At 48.2% G+C, this 16,483-nt stretch overlaps 1 protein-coding gene across 1 annotated transcript; it reads left to right on the top strand.

Annotated features, from left to right (window-relative positions):
* The first annotated feature begins 1,047 nt into the window (after positions 1-1,047).
* On the top strand, positions 1,048-3,215 carry SLC18A3 (solute carrier family 18 member A3). Its single transcript, XM_086920151.1, has one exon. It carries the CDS (start codon positions 1,191-1,193, stop codon positions 2,796-2,798), a length of 1,608 nt encoding a protein of 535 aa, XP_086776277.1. The 5' UTR covers positions 1,048-1,190; the 3' UTR covers positions 2,799-3,215.
* The last annotated feature ends 13,268 nt before the right edge of the window (positions 3,216-16,483 follow it).

Raw genomic sequence — 16,483 nt, 5'->3', positions numbered from 1 at the left:
CTTAATTAAAACTCGTTGTAACTGTTTTAATCCCTAGTTTACAGTACATATGTAAACGAGTGTGATGACCGAAATAATATCTGACTGGGTGAGTGGGAGGAGAGCTAGTGAGCCTGCCTGGGAGAGAATGTCTTGGAAAGTGAGTCAGGGGTGGCTGAGTGAGTGGTAAATTAAACAGTACGTGAGTAAGTAACCGGGTTAGCAAGTAAATGGGTGAGTGATTGAGTTTACTGCTGAGTGATTAGATAGGTGGGTTGCGTAGGTGAATCAGGGGTCCAGTAGGAGAGAGACTTGTGTGTAGGTGAGTTAGTTATTGAGTGGGTGGATGATTAAATATGAATCGGTATGGTTATTTGTTCAAGGAATGAGTGAGACTGAGTGGGAAAATAAGTGAGTAAGTGGGTCAGTGAGCTGATCAGTGAATCTTGGTGTCTGGTTTATTGAGTGGGTAGGTACATAATTGAGTGAATGAGTTAGTTATTTAAGGGTTTTATATTGAGTGAGTAATAATGGGTGTATAGTAAGTGCATGAGTGACCAATTGAAAAGGTGAGTTGTTGAGTAAGTGGGTGAATGACTGAATTGGTGAGTGAGTGAGAGTGGGTGTATAGTAAGTGCATCGGTTCCCAATTAGGAGAGTGAGTTGAGTGAGTGGGCGAATGGCTAAATGAATGAGTTTGGCTGTATAGTGAGTAAATATATGAGTGACCAAATTAGTTTTTGAGTAGGTGAATGAGTGAGTGAGGGACCGTGGTTGTACAGTAAGTGCATGAGCTACTAAGATGGTGAGGGAGTTGTTGAGTGGGTGGATGTGTGAATGGTGCGTGAGTCAATCATTGAGTGTGTCAGGATGTTGTGTAGTTCGGCATCACTGCCTGCCTTGCGCCCATGCGCTGAGTGAAGGGGAGATGACAAAAAGGTACAAGGCCGGGTGCTGGGTGCAGGGGCTCTCATGAAAGACGCTTGTATCAATTCAGAACTCTTTGGTATGCAGCCAGTGACATGTCTTACATATCTTCTTATCCCTTCTGTCTCATCCCCAGGGTTCCCGGGAAGTGAAGCCCATGCCCGGCTGGTAAAGGTCCTCTCCTGATCGGCTGCAGGTGGAGAGAAGGCGCCACAGAGGCTCTACCGGCGAGTGGAGGGTGCGCTGTGTTTCTTTGAGGCCCAGAGCCCGTGAAGAAACCAGCCATGGACGCAGAAGCTGAAAGCGTGGCGGTGGCGGCCCCAGAGCCCCCCAAAGAAGGGACAGCGCGGTCAGCCGTCGAGAAGCTCTCCGACGCCATGGGCGAGAAGACCAAGAGGATTGGCAGCGCCATGAAGGAGGTGCACCACCACCGCCGGCTCATCCTGTTCATCGTGTGCGTGGCGCTCTTCCTGGACAACATGCTCTTCATGGTCATCGTGCCCATCATCCCGGACTACGTGGCCTCCCTGCGCTCGGGGGAGGTGGACGCGGCCTTCAAGGAAGCCAACGCCAGTGCCTCGAATGCCACCAAGTCCATCCTGAGGCCTAGGTACCCTCCCGAGAACGAGGACATGAAGATCGGGGTGCTCTTCGCCTCCAAGGCCATCCTGCAGCTGCTGGTGAACCCTCTGAGCGGCACCTTCATCGACAGGGTGGGGTATGACATCCCCCTCTTCATCGGACTCATGGTCATGTTTCTTTCCACTGTCATATTTGCCTTTGCCGAGAACTATGCCACCCTCTTCATGGCCAGGAGCCTGCAGGGCTTGGGGTCTGCCTTCGCCGACACCTCGGGCATTGCCATGATCGCCGACAAGTACACGGAGGAGGGGGAGAGGAGCCAAGCCCTGGGCATCGCGTTGGCCTTCATCTCTTTTGGCAGTCTGGTGGCGCCCCCTTTTGGTGGCATCCTCTACGAGTTTGTGGGCAAAAAGATGCCCTTCCTCGTGCTGGCATCCATCTCCCTCATGGACGGGTTGCTCTTGCTCTGTGTCATCAAACCCTTCTCCAGCAGGACTAGGGCCAACATGCCAGTTGGCACTCCCATCTACCGACTCATATTTGACCCCTACATCGCTGTGGTGGCCGGGGCCCTCACCACCTGCAACATCCCCCTGGCATTCCTGGAGCCCACCATCTCCAACTGGATGAAGACCACCATGGGTGCCTCGGAGTGGGAGATGGGCCTCTGCTGGCTGCCTGCCTTCTTCCCACACGTCCTGGGCGTCTACATCACTGTGAAGCTGGCCTCCCGGTACCCCCAGTACCAATGGTTCTACGGGGCCCTGGGCATGGTCATCATCGGGGCCAGCTCCTGCACTGTGCCGGCCTGCCGGAACTTTGGCCAACTCATGGTCCCCCTCTGTGGCATCTGCTTTGGCATCGCCCTGGTGGACACCGCCCTGCTGCCCACCCTAGCCCTCCTGGTGGACCTCCGCCACGTGTCCGTCTACGGCAGCGTCTACGCCATCGCGGACATCTCCTACTGCGTGGCCTACGCCCTGGGGCCCATCGTGGCCAGCCAGATCGTGCACACCATGGGCTTCGTGCAGCTCAACCTCGGCATGGGCCTGGTAAACGTCCTCTACGCCCCTGCCCTGCTCTTCCTGAAGGGCGTGTGCCAAATGAAGCCCTCCCACTCCGAGAGCCACATCCTCCTCGAGGAAGGGCCCAAAGGACTGTACGACACAATCAAAATGGAGGAGCGGAAGTCCAAGGGGCGGCAGCACGGCACGCCCCCCGTGGAGGAGAACTGCACCGACACTTACAAGAGACACCACGCTGGCAGGTACGTCTCCGAAGAGGACTCCTCCGACTACGAGTACAGCTAAGCGGCGGGGCCCTCGCCTTTAAGACTGCCAGAGACAGACGGAAACACATGCAATTGCAGTATGAACGCCATATCTCCCTGTACCGATGTGCAATATGAATAAATTATCATGAATAACGGCCTGCCATTATCTCACTGCTTTCTCCTAGACTTATTTTTTTAATCTATATTTCCTAAGGGGGAGGGAGAGAACACAAAATGGAAAAGAGTTAAATAATGCATTTAATAAAAAATGTTAGGGTCTTCCTGCCCAAAGTTCACCCCGACTACCCTGAAATTGAAAAAAAAAACATTTTCTGAAGTCGAAACTTTTTGTGTCACGTCTTGTATATCTCTCTGTTCTGGAAAATGGCTACACAAAATACCTGTCAGTGTCATAAACCTCCAGTTGGTTATTCAGGGAACTAAAAATAAAGGAATATTCAATAAATAACGGTTGTGGTGTGATATATATATTTTTTTATGCCTGGCAACGTGTATATTCGCACGCAGTGTAATGAAATGTTACTGTTGTTCTGCGATGCGGTGCGGCTTCAGGAAACAATGCGCTGCACGCAGTGCACGCAGGGAGGGTGCACATAATTACAGAGTAGGGGCTTCACTGTTAATCTTTGTTTATTTTGCTGAAAAGGGGGTGTTTTCTGCATCGTGAGGAGACGAAAATCTTCCTATTCTGCCCCCTGAAAGGCAGCGCATTGTGGAGAGGAAAACAACTTATTTAACGGAATATCCTGTGTTTTTTCTTTTCTACTCCTCGTTTTCTTGGTTTGCTCCACCATCTCGTGCACCGCCCAAGGATTCTTTTTTCTCCAAAAGTTAGTTTAGAATTCAAACTTGGTGGCTCGAAAACGTGTGTATTTACCATATCCAGAAAAATGGCCTGGAACTGTTGCCCAATCGACTTCTCCACTGGGAATTACAGAGCTTCGCTCCACTTAAATACTCTTTTGTGGTCACTGGGTAACCCTTGGGCGGAAACTGTACCACCGAAAGCTGCCACCTCGGCCGCTGATGTGAACAATGTTCATTCAGATAGGTAATCAGACAGAGGGGGAGACAGGGAGGGTCAGAGAGAGGGGATAGGGAGAGACAAACAGTAGCAGAGGCAGGGACAAAGAACAAGAAGACAGAGCGAGAGAGAAAGTGATACGGAAGAGGAGAAAGAAAGGAGAGGCAGGCTGAGACACGGACATGGATTCAGGAAGAGAGAGGAGAGGGGATGAGAGAGTGCGAGAGACAAAGAGACGACAAGGACTGAAATCAGGCAGGGATGGAGAGAGAGGCAAACACAGAGACGGGAGAGGAAGGAAGCTAAAGAGAAAGGAGGGATAGACAGGGGTAAGAAACAGAAGAGGCAAACATGGCATACAGAAAGAGCAGACCCGGTGAAAGGGAGCAAGAAAGAGTGAAAGAGGAGATGGAGCTAGAGAGATGGCGTGAGATTCAGGAAGAGGTCGGAAAGAAAGGAACGATGGAGAGGGGGGGTGATAAACAGACAAAGAAGGGGGAAAGGAGAGAAGGAATGAAAAAGAGACGGGAAAGGAGGATAGGAGAAAGGCATGGTGAGAGGAGGGTGAAATTAGAGTGAAGGAGAACAGGTAGGCAGAGGGAAACAAAATAAAGAGGAGAGAAAGCGAAAAGAATGTGGAGATGAAGGGAGAGAATAGAAGAGTGAGACAGGAACCAGCGAGACGCAGAAAAAGAGGGATCACTGAAAAGGAGAGAGATGGGAAGGGAAATCACGAGCAAGAGATGGCGGGTGAGGACGGAGAGGGATTCTGTGACATCAATGACTCGGAAACAGAGGTGCAAAAGTGATGCAAACAGCAGGTGTTCAGCTGTAAAGCCTTGGCAAGACTCGGACAGTAAGGCAGGACAATAAAACTATATTTCACTGAAGCGAGAGAAAGGGAGGGCGAATGAGAGAAATATCGAGACAGAGGAAATATGAAAAAGCAAATGGAAGTGAGCGACTGAGGAAAGCAAGACAAGGAAAGAGAGAAAGAACTACAGGTAGAAAGAGAACGAGAGAAAAGATGAGTTAGCGACGATGGACAAGAGACGGTCGGTTGGTTGAGAGAGTGCGATAAAGGCGAAGGAGAGAGAGGGAGCGGGGCGAATGCAGAGAGAACAACTGAAAGACAGAGCGCGTGAAAGAGAGAGACCGGTGCGTGGTATTTCTTATGTTACTGATTGATGTCTGAGGCACAGACATACTTCAAACTTAGGGATTCCTCCGCACAGAACATTTTTCTCCTGCTTGAACGTTTTTTCACGCAACTGTCATTTTTCCTGTCTGGAAGAAAGAAGGCAAAGAACACATAACAAATGGCTGCTTTAGTGATTGCGGGACTGCCATCGGTCCCAGCCCAGTTCAGCGCGTCTTTCAAGATGCTTAAAGGGGGCGGCGGCGCGCGCAGTATTTGTCATCAGACGCCCCTCAGAAGGGTTTCCCGCCACCGCCGACCCCTTCCTCAGGACCAGGTGCGTGTGGCTCAGCAGGGCTGCCCTAGTCTGTGGTGCACGGCACGCAGACCCCTGGTGGGGGAATATTAACTTCACGCAATTACCAAGGTCCACTGGATCCATCAGGCTAGGAGGAGCCGGTGCTGCTGCACCTGCTGCACCATTGATACCTACACCCCAGAGAAGATGGAGGACCTGTGATTTGCTAGAAACGACGGGGTTAGGGGTTGTGACGCCACCGTGCTGGAGAAGCACGCCCCTCTGCCAGCCCTGAAAAGAAACTTTGTAAAAGGAGGGGGTCGCTATAAAAAAAGTTCACATGTCACTTCTTCTCACTCACGTTATTTTGTCTTCAGAAACAAGACTGTGGTCAAGAGACTCCTCGTAATAGAACGGTCACATTCACGACACCGCCAGCTTAAATATTGCACATTTGAAATTCTTGAAGTTTGTATGGTTTGGCCTCCAGCCGGCGAGGCACGTTTAAGAAGAACCAGCAACACACGACAGAGCCCCCTCTGCTTGAGTGCACAGCGCCTGGCGGCCGCTCAAGGCGCTCCAAACTGCACGCGGCTGCCAGTGGTGAAATCCGCCCCTCCAAACTTCGGGAGTGTGGCGCGCGCGCGGTCCCACGGCACAGCACGTGCACAGCTGAGGCGCATCAGGCCAGATGGGCGCCGATTGACTGATCTGGGCCAGTTACTCGTGTAACGACCGACCACTGTGCACGGTGGAGAAGACTGACCGACGGATGAGTTTGAAAGGACAGACAGATGGGCGGGTCCTTTGGGTGGACGGGTGCGGTGTTGGCTCTCGGTGGACGGATGTGGGGGTAGTTTTGGGTGGACGGATGGGGTTACATTTAATGGGATTTGGCCGAGCGCACACGTGGGGTAAGTGAGGAAGAAACAGGCACAGAGGAACGGGTAGAGGCAGAGATGGCAGGCCGACAGGCAGAGAAAGGGTTAATAATCGCATCGATGGGAGCAGACACAGACGGACAGATGGCTGGGTGGATGGATGGACCGACGGACAGCAGAGTGGGCAGACGGGTTACCAAAGCACTTGGAATGGATGGACAGGAGGGTGAATGCATGAATGAAGGGTGGGTGAAGTAAATGAACCGAAGAGCAGGCGTAGGTTCTTCTCCACCCTCTGGGTAATATTTTGGAGGAGACGCTGCTGGCGGGGTCTCCTCCCGGTAAAGCGTCCTCCAGGTCTTGGGGGATTTTGATCACCATCCAACTCTACACCAGGCCAATAATTGCTACAGGAAAGATGATGGATTGATGGATGGATGGATGGGTGGGTGAATTGATGGATATATGGATGGATGGATGGATGGATGGGTGGGTGAGTGAATGGATGGGCGGGAGAGTGAATGTGTGGGTTGGGAAGATGGGTTGAGTGAAAGGGAAGTCGGATGTGTGGATGGTTGAGTAGGTGGTTGGACGGAAAAACAGACTTTGTTAGGGTGGATGGATGGATGGACGTTGAGTTGATAGGATAAAGAACGGATGGATGAATTGACAAAAGAGAGAGTGGATTTATTGATGAGAGTGTGGGACGGGTGAATGGAAGGATGAATGAGTCGTTGAGTGGGGGTGTGTTTTTGGTTAGATGCTGAGCGAATGGTCAAATGAATGGACTTTTGGATGGAGAGATGGACAGACAGACGGACATAGACGAGAGGGGCTTGCTGGATGAGAGGGAGTAGGTTGTGTGGGTGAAAGGTTGAGAGGGGGAGGGAGGGACGTAGGACGGAGGCAATGAGGGAGGAAGGAAGGTCGCAAGCTAGATGCCTAAGAACACAGACAGGCTAAATAACGTGTTTTGATGGATGGGGGAGTGAAATTAGTGAATGAAAGGCTGAGTGGATGGAGGCACAGATGGTGGGTGAAAGGACGGATGGACTGAGGCACAAACTTGAGATGGATAGATGAATGAAGGGGGGTGGGTGGGTGGCTGATTAGTTGACGGGTGGTTTGGGTGAATAGGACGATGGAGGGATGGGTGGATGAAGGAATGGATGGACAGAAGAGCAGGCTAGACCTGACTTAGAGTTTGGCACAAATGTTATTCACTCAGAAACAAGGCGGATATCCTGTCTGCCTTAGAACAAATGCATTACATGAAATAGGGTGGCAGGTTGTACGCTACTTTGTGACAGAAACCTGTCCACCAAACTGTAAATCAGGCTCGATGGATGGATGGATGGATGTTTGACAAACAGGATACAGAATGGAGTTTGGATGAATGACAGAAGAGACTGTGGATTGGTGGATGGGAGAGTGGGGTGGGTGAAGGGAAGGAAGACTCGCTGGATGAATGGTTGTGTAGTGGATGTGTTTTTGGAAAGATGCAAGGCTGGACAATAGATTGGAAATAGATTTAGGATGAATGAAAGGATGGATAGATGGACCGACGAGAGGGTATATTGATGGATAGGAGAGTAGTTTGGGTGAATGAAAGGTTTGGTGGGTGGTTGGAAACATGAGTCCATAAGTGTGTTGGATAGGCTAATGGATAGACTAGGATGGATGGATGGAAAAAAGAATAGATTGATGGATGGTAGGGTACTTTGTGATGAATCAAAGGTTGACTGGGTGGGTGGGTAGGTGGAAGTATGGGTGTGTTGGATAGACTAATGAACTGGAGACGGATGAATGGGTGAATGGGCAAGAGAGTGGATTGATGAATCAGAGGGTAGTTTGTGATATATGAAATGTTGACTGGGTGGGTAGGTGGAAAGATAGGTGTGTTGGATAAGCTAACAAACGGGAGATAGGTGGCTGGATGGATGGATGGATGGATTGACAGATGGAAGGGCCAGAAGGCGGATTGATGAATGGGAGGATCTGTTGGTGAAAGAATTGCTGGATTGGATAGATTGGGAAACTGACTTTGTATGGATGGATGAGTAGATGGCCTTTAGGATTCAGTGGCTGTTAAAAAATATTGCTTTAATGACAGCCTGCAAGGCCAATCAGTCTTGACATGTGTGCTCTGTGTACACAGGACCCACTCCTTCCTTGCACTCCTTTCTCTTTCATTCAATGTTTACTCCATGAGCTCAAAAACTTGTTTGTAAATTGTATTCTCATTTTCAAACTAGTTCTGTAGCGAGTTTTTCAATCAATATAATTCATATTTCATTCACAATATCTTTTACATGATCGTATTTAGTCCCATCTTTTACATGATCGTATTTAGTCCCAATGCATTTCAAGCATTACGCTCTTCATCAGGGGATTATTTTTCTTCAATGCTTCATTTAACATTTCGAAACCGGTACGCAATTGTGATATTCTTCCCTCGCTACCTCGGCGTTCGTCACCAACGCCGAGGTAGCGAGGGAAGAATATCACGATCGCGATACTCGCTACAGAACTAGTTTGAAAATGAGAATAAAATTTACAAACAAGTTTTTGAACTCATGGAGTAAAAATTGAATGAAAGAGAAAGGAGTGCAAGGAAGGAGTGGGTCCTGTGTACACAGAGCACGCATGTCAAGACTGTTTATGCATACCGTAAGAGCTCAGTAGGGTACCAACCTATGCACCAACGACACATATGAAAATATTGTGAAATTTACAAACCAGCTGAACTACGAGTGCATTACCACACCCAAGAGATTAAGCCTGCAAGGCCAAGTCACACTTCCCAGAGCTTCATTGCTCAATTCGCACACCAACCCCTGGGAGAGAGGGGTGCAGGTTTGGGGGTGGAGGGGAACTACAATGGCTGGTAAAACAAAATGAATCGTGGGTTTGGGGGCACGTGGAGTGAAGATAGACATAGGAAAGGTTGATAAAGAGAATTATAAGCAAAGGGAAAAAAAGGCATGTGAGAGAAGAGGTGTAAAGAGAAACTTCTGGGTAAGGAAACGAGAGGCAGGAGAGGGAGGGAAACGGACCAAAGAATAGGCCCCGGATCCCCCAGCATGCCCCCGCTCCCTCCTGATACCTGACAACCCACATTAGAATCATCAACGGAGATTTGCGTGGGTGTAAAAACGGCCATGTTTAATATTTGACATTTCATAAACATGACAAGGCATTTCAAATTCATTATTTACAGATATCAAAACAATTTTATTATCGAGTTTCCAGATCTTCTTCAGCCAGGTTCTACTCCTCCAGCACTAAGGGGCCTTCCAGCTCACATCTTCCATGCAGAACATCCACGCAGGTGCAACCCACCTGCGCCCATGAGGAGTGGGCCCCAAACCTCTGATCTATGTCCGCCCTCGCCAGGGGCCCACCCTCCGACCACCAGGCTGCCCAGGGACCCAGGAGGCTCGTAACCTGTCGCCCTAGCCTCCCCAGCCGGGGCCATATTTTCCCGTGGAGAGCTTACCGTCTCCCCCCTCAGTGCTGGCCTAGGGAGTACGCAAGGCGGACTCCGGTCTATTCCGTCGGTCAATTTTACTGTTCCAAGGTCTTTCGACCGCAACACGCCCCCCCCAACCTACTGAGCTAAAGGGACGGGTGGGTGGGAGTTTAAACTTGATGAGGAGAAAAAGCGCCTCTGGGCCCGTTCAGGCAGTCCGGTGCGGCAGAGAAAAGAGAGGCTGGGATCTAAGCCCCCGGAACCTAAATAGGTCCCCAGCCTCCGTCCTCTACCCCACCGGAAGTGCGTCGCTCTACAACCCGGATGTACTAGGAGGCCGGTCGGCCCTTGGGGCCAAGTGGCCGTCACTGAACTAGCCGAGGTAGGGGGTGGGGACCGGGGGACCGGAGCCTAAGTGCGCGCTCGTTTATGCTCGCGCTTGGCAAAGACATTAGATCAACCCATTTCGTTGAGAAGAGAGGAGGTGATAGGGTAAGTTAAAGAGTCAAAGAGGAAGGGCAGGTGACAGAAAGTGGTGAAGTGTGAAACACAGAGGAACAGGCAAAGTAAAAAGTAGCAGAGGAAGGGTAAGGAGTGTGAGAGAGGAAACACGCCGAGGATCAGACAACGAATCTAACTGAGGCAAAATGATAACGACGAAGGAGACACAGATAGGAAGGCATGGTAGAAAGAGAGGCGAGAGCGGAAAGAAGGAACATATGTGACTGCTGAGAAAAAAAGAGAAAGGGGAAGGAAACAAACTTGGTCGGTGAACTGGTTAAAGAAATAGACTTGGAATGGGTGGACATATGTGAAGATAGATTGAGGAATGAAAAGGCCTGAATGGAAGGATGGATGGGTAGGTGAACGCCGGATGGGTTGGTGCGTGGGTGCAAGGAGGGATGGATTGTCGAAGAAACTTTGAGTTGATAAATGAATGAATGATGGATAGATGACTGAATGGATGGTTCAATTGATGCATTGATGCGACAGTGGATTGGTGGATGAAAAATGGCTGGGTTGACTTGGAAAATGGATGGATGGATACATTCTACGGGCTTTGAGCGGATTGACAGAAGAGAGAGTGGATTGGGGCTAGGTGAATGGAAGGATAAATGGATGTGTGAGTAGAAGGACTTGCTGATTCTGTAGTGGATGAAGAACATTCCTTTAATTAAAGCCTGCAATAGTAAGTCGACACAGCATTGAACACCGCTGCTCAGTTCGCTTCAGTCTGGGAGAAAGGACGGAGAGAGGAACAGGTGAGGGAGGAGAGCTATGTGGGCGGACAGGGAGAGACGATCAAGAACGAAGACTGGAGAATCACTGGAACAGTGTTCATTGCCTGTAGCTTAAAAAGGCCACAAAGACAGAAATCCTAGGGTAGGGGTTCTTTCTTGCTCTGCTGCTGCCACCGCTCATCTCCCCTCGCTGTGTGCTCTGCACGTGCGGAGATGGTGGGCGCGTCTGGGGTCCGGCAGCCTTGGCCAGTGAGAGTGGAGCACCGGGCAGCCGGAGCGCGCCCTCTCACTGCAGGAGGGAGGGGTACAAGTTCGCCAGCGATGTCCCCCAGCTCCGGCTGAAGTTTGACGATCGCCATAGAGCTCCAGGACCCACCCCCTGGCGGAGGCTGCTTGTCACCGGCAACTTGAAAAGCTCGGCGAATGGGAGGCAAGGGAGGAGCCAGTCACCCATAGACATGGAGGTGGGAGGAGGAGAGGTGCTGCGAGCAGTGCTGTCCGGAGCAGGAGGAGCACGTCCTGCAGGAGACGCTCCAGGACCCTGGACAGCGCCCGCAGCGCTCTGGATCCGGGAACCTGAGGGAGGCTGGCGGACGGCTCGCGAACTCCGCCAACTAGCACGCTTTCACCTCTGACCCATCCTCTGGTAAGTACTCTCTGATCCTATTTAGAGAACTACCCCCCCCCCCCCCTTCAAAGCGGTACCTCAGCGTGTAAGCGACTGTACTGAAATCACATCTGTCAATAGGAGAGGCCGGTAGATAGATAGATAGATAGATAGATAGATAGATAGATAGATAGATAGATAGATAGATAGATAGATAGATAGATAGATAGATAGATAGATAGATATTGCGATTTGAAATGTGTTATTTATGCTAGATGGAAATATACATAGATATAATGAATACTATAATGCCTACATAGATATAAATGTAACACACATGCACATTTTTCTACGTGGGTACATGAATATATGTGCCTTCAAATAGAATATATATATTTTGTATATGCATGTGAGAAATGTACATATAATTACGAACTCTACAAGTCACGTATGTAGCTTTTGTCTGTGTGAGTTAATAGTAAATGCACATTTTGCAAAGATTTGTAGTAATATCACACAGCGCCACCTTACGATTTTTAACAACTTTATGTAAACCATATACCAACCAGCACAAAGTTTAATCTCGTATGTAATTAAAAAAAGGACTTTGGCTGAGTGACTCCCTCCACTAAGAGTGACACAAAAATGGCAATTCGTTATCTGTCATCCCATTCACAGAAACACAGCGCTACAAACAGGCACGCGCACGCACGCACGCGCGCCTAAGTGTATCGCTTCTTAGTCACTTCAGTATTTGCGAGTAAAAGAGACACATAAAGTGACTGACTTCAGACTCTCCTTTGAACATCTACCTCTCTATCTAATTAGTGTTTTGAGTAACTTTCGATCGGAAGTACGATTGCACGAGCTGCTAATGTCGCCCCAGCACCTGATGCCCCTCATCTGTATGAGGCGGGAAACTCACATTCCGGCCTCGCTGCAGGATGCCTCGGTCCACACACATGCGACCTGCACGGAGCCAGCTCGCCTCTGTGCATTAATTAACATTATAGCGCCTCCCAATGAACCGTGTGCGGTGATGGCCTGTCCTGACAGGTAAACCAGGTGGTCTCTTCGGTGGGCCAAATTAAGTTAGCAGTAAACGTGAGAAAATATCAAATTAGGAATGATTTGAATGGGAAAACCCGATTGGGCCGCTTCATGCATGGGTTGCCTAAGGCGCCAGTTGCTGGCAAGTTGTCTAGCGCCTTGAGTATCGCTTTCCTTACTTGCAGATAGCGCTGCGGCGCATAGATGACAACAGTTTCTCTCAAAGTCTACCTAACCGCTCGGCAACACAGACACGTTTGTTCCCAAAACGCTTCTCCCTTCACCAAATCTCGACTGACATAAAGAGCTCGTTGATGTTGTCCCAGTGAAAATTTCAGCATGCACCTGTCGGCTTAGGTATACTAGAGGGGTCATTGGAATTGTGCGGCAAAGGAAAAACAAATTATGTGGCCCAGTTTATTAAATATCGGACAAGAAAGGGAAAATGATGTGGCATAGTGAGACGCATACTTTGGCGACATGATTTTGCTAATTTGTCATTTTAACGCACATTACTGTTTATGTACAAGTTTCGGTTCGTTAGTACCAGTTTTACCCAAATAGACAGACAAACAACTGAAAGGTGACCAGATAACCTCTACAAAGGATCTAAAACCACGCAGCATCCGTCAGTGGTGTTTTTCAGATCCCTTAGGTCTGTCTGAGTGAGAAACATTTTTTAATTATGCAGCACATATCGATTATGTGGCAAGCGTGGTAAATTTAAAAGTATGTGGAAAGCGCAGCGGCCACAGAAACTCGAAATTCCAGTGTCTTTGATTATACTGTGCATATATTATTGCAATACAGTTTCACCAGGCTTCCGTCGGCATTCTTTGGTAGGTTCTTGTTTGTTTCTCATTAAAGAAAGGTCACGCGTCTCCCTACACTTGCATTGCTTACCCACTGTGAGGGATGTTGAATCTATTATTATATTACTCAGGCACTGTGACATCACCTCACTTTTGAGTCATAACTCCGACATTTGAATATCTCATTGCTATTGTTACTTCACAACATTGTGACGTCACTTCACCCAGATCTCATTTCAACCATACAGCAACAGCAATCCAGTAATCTTACAGCACCCCAGAGCTGTAACGAAATGTCGGCATTGTGACATCACCCCTGCATTGTGACGTCACTGCAGGCTTTCACTTGGCGTTGTGACATCACTCCAGTACAGCAACATTATTCAGCGGGGTGACATCTTTCTAAAATTGTAAGTTCACATCTGAACCAAATATCATTTCAGCCTTATTACCTCACTTTACAACTGTGACATCACGAAAGCACTGCAACTTTACTTCAGCACTATGCTCTCATTGTAGCATCCCTTCAGTCTCATGATATCACCCCTGCATTATGACGTAACCCCAGCTTTGCAAATTCACTTCAGTGCCATGGCATTACTCCTGTTTTGTGACATAGTTCAAAATTTTAATATCGGTTCGGCATTACGACATTACGCCCTGATTGCAACTTTACTGCAAAACTGTCATATAAATGAAACCCTTTATCATCATTTCAGCTTCATGGCACCACCCTGCATTGCCCGTCACTCGAGTATTGTACTATCGCCCCAACACTGTTACATCACTTCAGAACTATGACATCACCAATGCACTGTGAAGTCACTCCAACGCTATTGCATCACCCCGGCATTATAACACCCTTCCCTCATTGCAGCTTTGCTGCAGCACTGTGGCATTAACCAGCCACTGCATCACCACTTCAACTTTATGACATCATCAATGCATTGTGACATCAGTTACGGCGTTGTAACATCATCCCAGCGCCGCATCACCACTTCAAATATGACACCAGCTCTGCCTTGTAACATCAATCCAGTGGTATGACATCACTCCAACATTATGACATCACTTCCCTATTGTACTTTTACTGCAGCACTGTAATATTAATGCACCGTTAATCCAACAATGAAATATCATACCAGCTCTGCATCATTAATTCGACTTTACATCACCGCTGCTTTGTGACATCATTCGAGTACTGTGACGTGGCGTTCAAGCCCGGCACCACCAGTCCACAAATATGACATCACCACTGCACAGTGCCATCTCTCCTTTGCTGTGACATCAGTCCAGCATTACGACAGCACTCCCCCATTGCAACTTTACTTCGTGTTGAATTGAATTGATTACTCCATATAGGTTGAATTAAGTTTAATGTAGAGAAGAGCAGGTACACAACCTGACAGGAAAGCAGTCGGCATCAACTGAATTACATGTACAGTGGAATGTGGAATGAACATAGTTAAAGGTGTATAACATAAATTACACAACATAACACTGCAGCACTGTAATTTCAGTCCAGCGTGGTAACCTCGTGCCAGTAGGGTATCAGCACTTTATCTTTTTAACATCGCCCCGCACTGTGACATCACTCTAGTATTGCAACATGATCCACAGCACCGCAGCATCATATATCAACTATGACATCATCCCTGCATTGCGACATCACTCCACAGCTATGATTTCGCTCACAGAATTGGGGCGTCACTTCCGGATGACCTTAGTCCTGCATGAAACATTCATTCAGCACTGAGATGTCACTACGGCATTATAACAACCCCTCAGTTCATGGCTTCAGAATTATGACATCACACTCGCATAGTGACGTCACTTCAATTTTGTAATATTGCATCAGGTTAATTTAGAAGTGTAACACCGCGCCACAGCTGTAAATTAATTCATCAATATTTCGTTACTCTGATTATGACATCACTCCAGCACTGACCCACCACTTCAGCATTGTGACTTCACTCCTCCATTGTGACCTCATTCAGGCATTATCAAGTCACTTGAGGATTATGACATCCCTTAGGAATTGTGACATCACATTGTAAATTCACTGAGGCGTTGTCGCATGGCTTCAGCACCATGACATCATAACATCAATTCAGTATTATGATATCAATCCAGCAATGTGACGACTCTCAAGCATTGTGTCATCACCCCATCATCATGACATCACTCCAGCTTTGTATCATCCTTGTAATATCCTCTGATTAGACAGAGGTGGCTGATGGTTTTATTTTTCTTACTGTGATTTTATGAAATTTTATGAAATTCATTGGAAATTTTTAAATGGCTATATATCCTTTTTACTCTATCTGTGTAAATAATGTATATTTTGTACAGTACCATTGTCTTTTTATGATATTGATTTATCGAAATAAAGTATTCTGACTGACTGACTGACAGAGATGGCATTTCAAGATTATGGGGATATATAACTTTTATTTGGTAATGCACCAAAGAAAGTAACTTAAAAAAATGATGTCACGAAGAACGAGGACACACCCCCCCTGATCCCATTGTGTGTCGAAGTCTAGAGAAGATTGCATGCATCCCTGAAACAGGGTTAAACAAAAGAAAAAGTTACAAGAACGTGTTGGAAAATTCCTTGGGTGTAGCCCAACCAGGGGGCATGTTTATTAGGAAGTCAGGCAGCTCAGCAAGTCACCTTGCTGCACCCCGTGACAGGGAAAGAGCAGGAATGCGCAATGTTTAAAGGAATATGTCGCATTCCTGCCTTTGTCCCTGCGCTGGTTCCATTGGCTGCCAAGCCCCCACGCGAGCACCCTTGCACCATGGCCCAAGGGGGCCTCTGTTGCATGCAGGATTGTTTTTATGCAGGAGAGAGGCACCGTCCTGCACAAAAACATTCCAGAGAGGCATATTGCCCTTTCTATGTTTGCTGCAGAATGCAGCACACATAGAAGGAGGAAGTAACGGCGAGAAATAACGATATTTCTCCTCGCTATGCCTCCCATGGGAAGGCATATCTTTTTGACACTTTCCCAGGTCTGCCACTTTTAGCAAATCTGGGAATGCATCAAAAAACATGGAAGTTCCTTGAGAACACCCACAAAACCCCCATGGAACGCCTCCCCAGGGAACAATAGCGAAACACAGCGATTTGTGCTGCATTGCGTTGCTCCAGAATTATGAGGCGGCTCAGGTC

Source organism: Lissotriton vulgaris, chromosome 5, assembly GCF_964263255.1.
Source record: "Lissotriton vulgaris chromosome 5, aLisVul1.2, whole genome shotgun sequence".
Lineage (NCBI taxonomy): Eukaryota > Metazoa > Chordata > Amphibia > Caudata > Salamandridae > Lissotriton > Lissotriton vulgaris.
Note: the sequence above shows the minus strand (reverse complement) of the source record. Positions and strands in the feature narration are given on the sequence as shown.

Bases quoted from the DNA above. Each gene is read 5' to 3' on its own strand.
- SLC18A3 (XM_086920151.1), top strand. From the start codon at position 1,191: ATGGACGCAGAAGCTGAAAGCGTGGCGGTGGCGGCCCCAGAGCCCCCC.